Genomic DNA, 12,536 nt, shown 5'->3' on the forward strand with positions numbered 1-12,536 from the left:
ACTGCTTACCGTACAGAATTAGCTTAAAGGTGTTTCCAAGAAATATATGAATGGAACATCGCCTCTTTCAATTACCATCATCTAATTCCAGCAACATTAATGCTCACAAAGGTTGCAATAGATTGTGATGAGCATCATCACATCACTTTATAACAATGAATGGTTAGAGTCTAACAGTTGTACTCACTCAATATTGCACATACAAGTACAAACTTAACACTTCTCCAAGCATGGACTTGCTGCTAATAAACAGGGAGTAAACCAATAACATGAATGATGACACAAAATTTTATGTACAGAACTCAATACCACTCTTTTTGTCAACAAGTGTTCGGTATAACTGCTTTAATCTCACTATAGCTTTTTTTATTTCAACATTTGCGTCATCTTTGTACATCTATTTTTTTCATCCTTCATCTGGCAAAGCATTAACATTGGTGGAAATACTCTGAAGTGAATATGAAGATGGAAAGGCTGTTGGCTTATGGTTATGTCAATATTGAGATCATAGAATTGGTGGTTAGCTTCCCCTTCAAGGGTACGTATGGAACTGATATGGTTTCTCGCTTATACTGGATGTGGTACTTTGATCTTTTTGAAAGGATGAAAAGCTGAGGAGACTCCAAATCTCCAAATATATGACAAAGTTAACTTGCTGGCTTAGGAAAAGAAATCCACAGTTAAGCGAGTTCAAACAAGAGGCAGGTCGACTGGGTCAGCAGCCGAACCACTGTGCTCTTCCGGAGTAAAGGATTCCTTTTAATGTGTTTCCTTCTGCTTCAAGAATTAATTCCCAGCCTCAAACCATTTGCAGAAGTTTTATGGTTCCAGCTGAGTTTGCTGCTATCACCATTTTTGACCTTTCCCTCCAGCAGACACTCGAAACAAATTGTCCATTATCATCATCGGTTTCTTGCCCTGTAATAGGATCTGTGGAGCCAAACTTGTGAGAAGTTATCGGCATGGGAAGAGTTCTGTAGTAAGCATAAACCTGAGAGGGAACAACATTCATCTTTTTAGTAGCATATTCCTTTTAAAATGCTTATAGGCAAACAGGATGTACTTGTTCTTACAGTTGTAGAATGGTCTGACAGTATATTTTCAAATGTTTAATGTCTTAAGAAATATAATACTAGAATCCAATCAATTGACATGTGCATGATCAATTATTACTAATTTGGTTTATGGTGCCTGAACCAAACTACACTACCAGAATCAGATAAATTTCTAAAAGTTTTCAACAAGTTAGCGCCTGTAGGAAACCATTACATTTTCTTTGGGTGTTAAGTCAACTGGAACATTTTCACTAGTAAAATGGGATTTTTTTTTTTTTTTTTTTTTTTGAAAATGTGATATTATAGTCGGCTAATTGATTTTTTTTAAGCGGGATATCTTGGTAAATGATGTTGGATAATTTTCAATAATCAAGAATATATAATTTATGGATTTGATGATATGGCTATTATGTATATATTATTAAACATACTATTATGTAAGAATAATTGTTTATGATAATGTTGATTAATCTTGAGTAACTAGTGATTAAGCTAGAAGATATTGTTAATAATAGTTATTATAATAATTTGTGGTTCATTTTTTGTATTCCGTAGATAAAAAAAATAACACATAAAGAAAAGAGCAAGGAGAGGCCGTCTGATTTGATGGCATTGTCTGATGATGGAGGTGACCATTGGAGGAAGAGAGGATGGATAAAAGAAAAGAAATAAAAAAAAAGAAAAGAAATAGGAGACTTATATCTTTTTTACTACCTAGTTCTAGACTAAAGATGGTGTTTGGGAAGGCTATTTTTTTTAGTTTATAAGTTATGCTGACTTTTAATGGCTTTTGGCTTTTTTGATAAAAAATACTATAAAATTGTTTGAGTAGAATAGTAATTTGCTTGGTCAAACCTAGCTTTTTTAAGTGAGCTTATAAGCTAGTTTTTCAAAAGCTAGGGTATACCATCTTTTTGATATGAGATTTATAAGTGTACTTATTTGGCATTTTACCAAATATATATAAATTAAAAAGCTAGCATAAAAGCTCGTTTGACCAAAAAAATAAGTCTCCCCAAACACCCTCTAAACCTAGGGAGAATTGATTAGTAACTCTCTTTCCTAGTTCTAGTTTTGAGTTCTGCTTGACTAACAAGAAAATTGTTGGCAATCAAACTATGCTCCTTACGTGCCAATTTCGTAGCATATATCCATGCCAAAGCAATCTTTTATAGTATGACTGCCTAAAACATGGCGTGTATAAGGAAACTAATTTTTCTATATTCATAGCTAAACTTATATTATAATTCAACATAACCCCCAAATATCTTTAAGTGAGTTAAATAGCCTCCAATATAACTGCAAACCACTGCTTTTGATTCATGTCAGGGCATTTCAATTAGATTAGAAGTTTATTTACAGGGCATCAATATTTTTTGTGGGCCATACCAAATAGAGAGAGGGTTACGGTGAAAGACTTTTTTTCTGGGTTTTTTTTTTGGTGGGGTGGGGGTGGGGGTGCCAATAATCCCCATGCTAGTCCTTCACAGGCCATAATGGCAGATGTGATATTGTTTGATACATGGTTGGAGTGCCCTAAAATGTCTCAATATCTCCAAAAAATCAAATAACTAGAACATGAAACACCTGGCTTGCTTCTATTTAAGTAGAAAACTAATGGAACTTACTTCATTGGTTTCTGAACCACAGGTTATATATCCATCAGAAACAGACAGACCTACGAAGTTCTGCAGGATCAATAAAAATTGTTAAATGATAGGCATCAAGTAATCAAGATATTCATAAAGAAAAAGTGCACGTCAGCAAGCAAGTTGCAAACCTTCTCATTGGTGTGACCACTGAAGCTCAAACTGCAAGCATTGGTCGACAAACCACTTGGATTGGTTTTGTTAAGATCCCAAAGCTTAAGGCTGTTGTCAGTGGATGCAGACACAGCTGTTACAGAATCTACAAACTTTACATAGCTAACGGCTTTCCCGTGTCCACCCAAAGTACACCAGGGAACTCTGGTCATCCGTAGATCAAAACAGTATATTTTGTAGTCAGCTGAACCGAAGGCCAGCAAATGGGAAGAGTATGGTGAGAATTGGACACAACAAACATTGGCGACATTCCTGATTGTATCAGTGCAGTTTCTCTGCATTCCGAGTTAGCTACCATTAGAAATATTAACATGAACAGCCAAACTTACACAAAAACAGATCGGTATGTATTGTCGAACACAGATCCTTTGTTTAGAAACTTCAGATAGTTGCAAATTAAAAACATAGATTATAGATAAGCATTAGAAGATTCATAGTTAAGCATCATTAAGGTAGAGGCAAGACGGAATATTTATGTAGAATTGCAGACTAGTTTCAAATGAAACAAATAAATAAAATTTTAAAGAAGCCATGAGTATCTCATTATTCGATTAAACATAAAGAAATTTTAAACAATTCAAGAATTTACATAAATTATTGAAATTTATGATTAAGAAAGCATGCCTCGTTAATGCTCCAGAGTTTCACTGAACAATCGTCACTTCCACTAGCCAGCCTAGTTGGATCCACTATAGAAAAATCAACAGACCAGGCTCTCTTCTGATGCTCTATGTATTGTGTGAATCCCTGCCCTGTGCTCGCATCCCATAACTGCATAGCATTCACTCCAATAAGTTACACAACCCAGGAGGAAACCCACTGTATAAGAAGAAACAGAACATTTTGGTGGCCATGCCTTCATGTATCCATCTAACTGGATAAACAAATACACTCTTCTATTAAAAACTCCATGATAATAAAGAAATGGCGACATATCTCACAAAGAAATAAGGGAGAGATGAAGGAAGAAGAAGAATATCCAAGAGAAGTAACCGCACTGTAACTCAGAAAATTTACAATACAGAAGAAAAGAATTAAGAGATAAAGGAAGGGAAATTAAGAAACAGATAAAGACAGAAGATGCTAGTAAATGGAAAAAGTTTGAATCCATGCAAGTTCCATCATTTTGAGACAGTTCACATGTGCAAAAAAATAACTCCATAAAATTGAATACTCACAAGTTGTAACATTTTGAGACAATTTAACATGTGCCTGAAATAATTCCATCTCATGGATCAAGACTTCAAACTACTCCATTCAAATTTGTATGGTATCAAATAAGTCTCTTAATAGTACTTTACTTTAATAGTTGAGAGAAACATCATCCCTGATCTCTATGTGAAGCCAAAATTATTATTTTAAGGAAACCAAATAAAAGCAAATTAATTTGGTGTAGATTACAGACCTGAACCACACCTTCATAGTCTGTCGAAGCTAAATAGTTCTTAATGTAGTTGTTCCAACAGACGCAACTGAGCTTGGATCTATTAGACATCTCAATCAATGGGTAATGGATGTCAACGCTATCGTTCAAAAGAGCACCAAATTCAAAGATTTTAATTTTCTTTGAAACGCCTGCAGCAGCAAAGTAGTCCTCATCTCGATCAAAACTTAAAGAGCAAATGACATTTGCAGAGTTGAGGATATCTACGCTCCTTAGGCTTCCACATAATTCAAATTTACTATATCGAGCATACTTGCATAAACCTTCAAAAAAGGAACCAAGAGAATCTGTAGGTTCCTTCCATAGATCAGTGTCATTTTGAACCTGAAATCTTCCATTGCGGATTCTCAGAACATCTGAATCTGAACGAGACACAGAATCACTTTCAGAAGGCTCAATCTTGGATCTCATGGAAAAGTATGCATTTTCAAGTTGATCAAGATTTCCGATCAGCCTCTCCTCCTTTAGAATTGACGTGGAAAACCAGGATGTTCCTTCACCATGTGCAGGTCTCCTGAGAGAAAATCTATCTGAGATTCATTGAAATACACAGGAAGCCCACTGGCAGTGGGGAGAGACTCAGTTCTTGATGAGTACCTTCTCTCGACCTCCTCAATATCTCCTGTTAAGCGCTGGACGTCAGCTTCTAACTTGGCAGCCTGCTTCTCCTTTTGTTCCTTCATGCTTAACAAGAAATGAAACAACAAATCTGCCTCTGCATCCTCTTCATCAATAGCTGCTGAGTCATCTGGAGATAACATGTCTTGACCTTCACTCACGAAGTTCGAGAGAAGAATATCCCTGTAATGCACAACTTTTTTACTTTGTGAAGCTCAGAATATAACCAGAGTTCTCTCATAAATATGCAGACTACCCATTACTGTAACTAGCATATTAAATATTAAAAAGATCAATATTAACACCACTTCACATAGCTGTCCTCATATTCCAGATGCAAGCTGGAAATAATAACAGTACAAGTATATGAGTTAGACAGGAGTTTCTGTTAACTTGTTGGAGTTGGCACCTTTACGACCATGAATAACACCAACTCTCAATGTTATAAGAGGATCACAAACTAAATAACAGTACTTCACTACTTCAAAAGGGAAAAGGTGGAGTTATATACACTTCTTAGATTTCAAACAAAGTGCGTCGTCAAGCCCCAAGTATATTGTATATCAAGAGGCCAGATCATACTTAATAACATATATACATGCCTACATTCTTTTTACCACATTCCACCTAAAGTTCAAACCCCGACCCCATACACACAGCACAAGTAAGATATATTATAAATCTGGTTAATTTTGGACCAGAGATGCATCAGGTATCAGTTCTCTGATAATCTGCTAAGCACGAGCTCTTTTATTGAGCCTATGACTCACTTTGCAATATCAACAAAAACAACAGCCTTCTTCTCACTGAATCAGAAAAAGAGAAAATATCCAATTCTCTTGAGTTCCACCAATATCAGCTCAAGATATTCACCTTCTCACATGAATCCTTACAACAGCTGAAACAAGTTTCAAGCTCTTATTCACCTACAATATTACTGTTTTAAGTAATCCCTTTAGTGATCTTCCATTTAAATTTTTGCTCTCAAAAAATGGAGAGGGCCTATCTAATCTGATATTTATTCTGTATTTTGCTTCTAATTTTAGTTAGTATCGTCTTTACAAAATGCCGAGCTTTTTGCAAGTTTATAGCTTTGTTTTAAATGAAAAGTACACATGCATTTATTCTGTATTTTGCTTCTGATATTTATTCTCAAGTGCTAATGGCCTCGAAGTCCAACTGGAAACAACAATGTTTTTAGTCAACCTTTTGGTGCTGACCACCTCAAGTGAAATAGGATTTTGTCCTTTGGTCTTGCCTTTCACCAACTCCGGTAGTCAAAAACCATTCTCAAATGCTAACGTCTCTGAAGTCCAATTGGAAAGAACAATATAGAAGATATGAAAGACAATAGGACATTCTCTGCATGAACTTAAAAACAATAACACATGAAACATTGAATTACTAGCTATCAATCAACTTAGGGTGGCTTTTATACTTAGAAAAGTTCTGTTCTTCAGTGATAAAAATTGGTGGGGAACTTGTAGACGAAATACAAGGAGAAGTTTAAGCACAACACTAGGATGAAACTTAAAAAGAAAACCATATGACAGCTCCCAGTCTTACACAAAAGGGTAACAAATTACATAGTATTCAGTTCCATCAATAACTAAAGTTGGGCTATTGATACCTTGAATTAGGTCGCGAAGAAGACTCTGGATGTAGCAACCAAAGGCAAAATCCTGCCTCTTTAGGGCTCTCTGATAGAAAATTCGGAGGAAGTATTCTGTAGCGAAGGTCAGACATTGCAGCAGAATGCAGTTCCCAAGTATCAAAGTAGCAAAACAGCTGAGAAAGAGAGGGAAAAAATCAATAATTTTCAGGAGCTATAGCTTGTATGTGTCACATGACTTCCACATTGTTCCACATTGTAAAAACTCATCATTTGCAACAAGATACAGAAGACAATAACATAAGTTACAGAGGTACACGTATTGTAATGTCTCCCTCCATCACTCTTCCCAATCAGCGCACTTGTTGGTCTCAACTGCACACTAACCAAAAAAACTCAACCACCTCCAACATTTTACTTTCAATGCAGCAATATACAATGATCATAAATGCACTAATTATTTAGCGTCTCTTAGGCCTATTACAACACATCTTAATTGGTGCACTTGTTGACCTCAGATGCACATTTGCAAAAAAGAGTAATTGGTTGTCACCCATTTTATCCTCGTTGGAGCAACCTCCTAATTACAAATGCAATAAGTTAACCTTTTAGGTCTATTACAATTCATCCACCTCAATATTCTCATTCCAGCTAACATGTTCTTTCTGAACAAAAGTGTCTTGCTAATTTTTCTTTCTGGAACAGAAGTTCCATATGCACGTTACTTCTTAATTGCCAAATGTTGACACATAAAGCATTAATAGTCTTATAGCCATCTTATAGATCTTCCAAACTTGGATTCCAGTGATATTATGATCATGTAGTACTTCAGCACAATTCCATTGTGAATATCCAGAATTTTTTTCTTTTTTCATTATCACCATGAATAATTCATGATAAGGAGTGAAAATGATCACTAGATATTTCTTGACCATTAAGTTGTATTCTATTCTCATCTATTCTAATCTTTGCCAAATTTCTTGACCATGCACGTTACTTCTTAATTGCCAAATGTCTGACGGAAGCTTTCACCACATTTCTAATTAGGAAATTAATTCTTCTCTTCTCTAGTCCTATCAACTAGTATGATAGCTTCAGTAGCATATGCAGTTAGGACATTATCCCAAGTATACATAATCACTTCATGCATAACACATGCAAAAAAATAAAAGACTTGATGTTGATCCTTTATGTAAGCTTATGGTGAAGGGAAAAACTCTGTTTCCTATCCAATTTTTCTCACTTCTCACACTAGTTAATAGTTATTGTTCCATCATGCATATCAGGATAGAGCAATATGATATGTTGTTTCTCTGACACTCGCAACAATATGTCTAGTGGCTTTTACCTGTAAGCTTCACTAAACCTTATTTTCATCACATCTTCAGACTTTCACCACCAAGATGACTTGGGTAATGAGTACAAGGCCTCACGAGAATTTTCACAAAATTATTCAATGGTTGTCAACCTAACGAAATGTTTGGCTTATTATCAGTTCTACAGGAAATTACATCTAACATAGGAACAGAAAAGTCAAATAAGAACACATTCCCAGAAAGAAGATAAACATTACTAGGAACTTCAATATCAAAATGAACATTTTTCCAGGAATACTTTTCATAAACTGAAATTTCTAGGGGAACTACTTCGAGAAACTACTATAATGTACCCACTATTGGCTCCGAAACTGAAATAGTCGTTATAATTGCCGCTTATAGTGGTACATGCAGAATACAATTGGCTAATTCATTTAACTCTAAAATGTTACAAGGTAGCCAAAACATGCAAAATCTGAATGAATCTGCATATATGATTTACATAAACATCTAGGACTAGCCACAACATGCAAAATTTGTATGAATCTGCATATATGATTTACATTTAACATCTACACCTAGCCAATAGCCATTCAACTCTTAATTAATCATTAGAAACTAGTTGCGGAATATGATCTTTTTTAGGCCATATCTAAAAATGCCAGAGCCCATCAATCATTTCAGCTTTATCATAATCTTGAGCCCAACATAAAGCAATAGAGCTCACAGGCTTGGGATATTGCTGTAAGATATTGAAGAGTAAACCACTCCGCAAAACTAATATGTTTGCAGTAAAACCATTTGTCCAAATTCCACAAGAAACACAATATGTCAAGTGCCGAGAAACACTTTTCTATCTTTGACTAAAAAAGTGATGTAAAACAAAATAGAAAACACATAATGATCATGTTTTAATCTTCAAGACTATAATATAGAGGATGCTTTCCATAGATTAAGTTGCCTTACTAATCTACATTCCAGAAAATGTGCACTTCTTTAAGTAAGATATTTGCTTTGACACTTCTAGATCCATCCACTTCTATTTTCTCATTAGATACATAAGATGGATGTGTCTGTTTAGCATTTTTCTAGCATAAGGCTGTGCTATTTTCTTTTACTCTTTAAGCTTCCTGCATAAATTCAACTTATTACATGTCTAAATATGCTAAATTTATATGTATCTTTATAGAACCAAAGTTGTTCAATGAGAAAATTCTCAAATTATATGTGTGTGTGTGTATATGTATGTATATATGCATGTATGCATATACATGTATGTATTTATATGTATGTGTGTGTGTACGCATGTGTGTGTGTATACATATACATATACATATGTATATGTATGTATGTATATATATATATATGTATGATATATATATATATATATATACATACATACATACATACATACATACATACATACATATACATGTGTGTGTGTATTTACAAACTAACATATTCATTAAGCATATATCTACAGAACAAATGAATTCAAACCAGATGTGTATGTCTTTATTTTGCATCCTGTGTCTGTCAAGATGCAGTAATCACGCAGATGTCAACAATTTATAGTTTCAAGGGATATGTGTAAGGCACACATTACACAATCGACACGAACAGTGTTCGTTTAGCCCACAAGACACAATAAAACATTATGTTTTACTATATTTGTCATAAAAGTTACTTCAACATGTATATAGATAAACGACATATACTAATTGTCCTGGATCTTAAAGCTCTCCTGTAAATATATATACATGCAATAATGAGTGTATTGAGTGTGTATATATGACTATATATAAGTGAGCTAAAAAGTCTCTAGTGGGAGGCGGAAATCAAATTTACTCTTGGTTTTTATAAGAGACAAAATGAAATGAAGACATGTTAGGTGTAGACACACTTTATGATTAAAGATTTGAGCAATCCTGACATGTGCATGAGTATAAAAACTATCTATGCATCTCTTAACGCTTTATCTCTATTTTTAACTGCACCTCTTTTCAACCTGTTAATCCTAGATTCTTAAGAATGACATAAAAAGTAATGGAACTAGGTTAATGATTTTATCACTGCAGATACGAATAAATGCATTTACGTCTTTCCAAGTTGAGGTCTCTATCTATCTACCAATTTGTATTACTCAGTCCATGTGCCTGGTATTTTTCACACTTGGTAAATTAAAACTGAAATCTCTACAAAAATAGAAAGAGTTGAAGAATGTCTGGACTTCTTAACCATAAAAGTCTACATACATCGTTGTAATACATGCAAGAAAAAATTTGGAAAGACATAGAACATAAGATTCATTATGTTGTATGACTTGGCATAGATTCACAATTTGTTGATATAGTGTGATACTGCACTATATGAAAAGCAATGACAATTAAATAGTGAAAGATTAAAAAATTTCCTTTCTTATTACCTCAAAAAGAAGAACCCCAAGACCGTAGATGTTGGAAGAAAACGAGCAAGTGCCCATGTTTAGTTCCTCTGGACTAGCATACCATTTTTCTTCCAATTTCAAAAACTCCAATGTCGGTTGTTGGAGAGCAGAACCACCAGAAAGCACATGAGGTTTGTATGATTCACCGAGTTTCTGGTGCATGCTTGATGAACTGTTGTCATCGTGCCACCAATACTTTTTCCTTTTCAAATGAGGCTCTAAATAATTTTCAATATTTTGATTATGTTGACCTTCCAGTTGCTCCATCTGACTTCTAGGGACAAAGGCACCGACATATTTGACTTGATTTGAAGGTGAAATCAATATATATGTTGGACGTAGACACTGCAAAATAAGTCCTTGGGAGTGTGAGGAATCTACAAGTTCTAAAATCTGTTTGAACATCTGAAGCCTCTCGAATTTATCCAACTTGTGAAGCCTTGGGGTCAACCATTCCCTCAAACTAATCTCATCATGCCGGGTATCAGCTTGACCACCGCCTCCAATCAAAGTTTTGTCATCATGTTTTCCACTTGGCTTCTCTGATGAATGAGTATCCACCTCTGCATCGTTGCTAGACCTTGCTAGATTATTTCGACTTTGGGTTACACCCCAAGGCTCCTTCCGAATTCCTGGATGTTTATATGCAACCCCCTTTCTCCTCAATGAATTCTTTACTAAAAACTGAGAAAAACCAGATGCTGGTAAAACCTTTGTCCGGATCCCTTCCACAGGTTTGTCAAGCATACTTCTTGAAGCAATGCGGTGATCACTTTCAGCTAAATGATCAGCTACCTTAGAAGGACTTGGCTCCAATTGAGTGGATCCTGGAGGCCTTCTCATTGACATTTGTGGCATAAACAAACTCCCTACGCCCTCCCGATATCCTATAGATGAACTTCTCAATGATGCATCTCTACTTCTCGGTTCACCAGCCAACCTTGTAAAATTGTTCCAGAAACCTTTCTTAACTGAGGAACCTTCGCCTTTAAACAAGATTGGGCTCTTGTAATTGTTCAATGTCAGCTCTTCCACCATCATTCCAGGGTCCGATGCTGAACCCTGGTCATGACTTAGATCCTTTCCTGCTAAGGTTTCCATAAAATTCTCTGGCGACCTTGGAATTGTAACTTGGTCTGCATTCTCCAAAGCATTGTCTGTATCTCGTTGCTGAGGGAGCTGTTCGTCGTTCTCTTTTCTTTTAATGTGAGGAGCCGCGACCGAGTGCTCCACAGGTTCACTTACACTTACATCAGCTGATCCTTCCATTATGGGTTTCCGTTGGTACAACTTTTATTATAACAGATAACCCAGCGTTTGAAGACCAATTAGATGAAAGAAACCCCGAATGCCATACATTAAGGAAAAAAATATAACCCTGAAATTTACTTTTCTTCTGCAAAAAGACAAAAGAGAAACCAATTAGATGAAAGAAATCCCAAATGCCATCCATTCAAGAACAAAACTTAGCCTGAATTTTAATCTTTTTCCCCTTTGCAGCGAGCCAAACAGAATGTGCCATCAATTAAAATTTTGAGTTTTAAGAAGTTAACTAAACGTACCTGATCAAAGAGTTGAAATAAATAGATGATGAGTTCTTACTCCAAGGGGCTGCTAGTTCGGTGCATTGGAGCTGCCTATAGAAAAGTCCGAGAATTGGCCCCCCACAAAAAAAAATTGCTATTTTCAATATCACCTCTCAATAAATTAGCTTAAAAATCAAATGCAATAACGAAAGGCATAAAATAACGAATTAAAACAACGTAAGAAGCTATTGTGAGAAGAAATTCGCAAACAAATCAGAACAAAACCCTAGATGAAAAGCTCCGAGAACAATCGAAGTCGTCGAACAGGCAATTGGATCGAAGTTATGGAGAATAAAAACCCTAGATTTTCCAAAAATGGAAAGTTACCGATGTTTCAGCTGGAGCTCGCTTGAGAGGCAATTAATTTTCTGACTTGCGAGGGGGAGGAGGAAAAATGAAACCAGTAGCCTGAGGTTCCAAAACAAACACATCAGCGTCCTTTCTTCTTATTTATTATTTTATATTTCAGATCACCAATGTATTCTTAATTGGACAAGTTTTTCAAAAGAGACCCTATTAGCAATTTATTTTTTAAGAACGACCTCTTTATGATTTGTTTGACAATTTCGACCCCACTTGGGTCGAAAATGGCAAACCACTTGGGTCGAAAATGGCAAATAAAGTTTAAAACTTTAT

General features: G+C 35.4%; 1 protein-coding gene across 1 annotated transcript; it reads right to left on the reverse strand.

Annotated features, from left to right (window-relative positions):
- LOC109840667 (protein SPA1-RELATED 2-like) lies at positions 258-12,323 on the reverse strand. The gene is made up of 10 exons (XM_020409396.1): positions 12,228-12,323; positions 11,877-11,951; positions 10,294-11,710; positions 6,571-6,728; positions 4,920-5,123; positions 4,284-4,836; positions 3,503-3,649; positions 2,836-3,153; positions 2,684-2,743; positions 258-991 (listed from the first exon to the last, which is right to left on the reverse strand). Exons 3-10 carry the CDS (start codon positions 11,581-11,583, stop codon positions 800-802), a joined length of 2,922 nt encoding a protein of 973 aa, XP_020264985.1. The 5' UTR covers positions 11,584-11,710; positions 11,877-11,951; positions 12,228-12,323; the 3' UTR covers positions 258-799.

The sequence above is a fragment of the Asparagus officinalis genome, chromosome 5 (genome assembly GCF_001876935.1).
Source record: "Asparagus officinalis chromosome 5, Aspof.V1, whole genome shotgun sequence".
Taxonomy (NCBI): Eukaryota; Viridiplantae; Streptophyta; class Magnoliopsida; order Asparagales; family Asparagaceae; genus Asparagus; species Asparagus officinalis.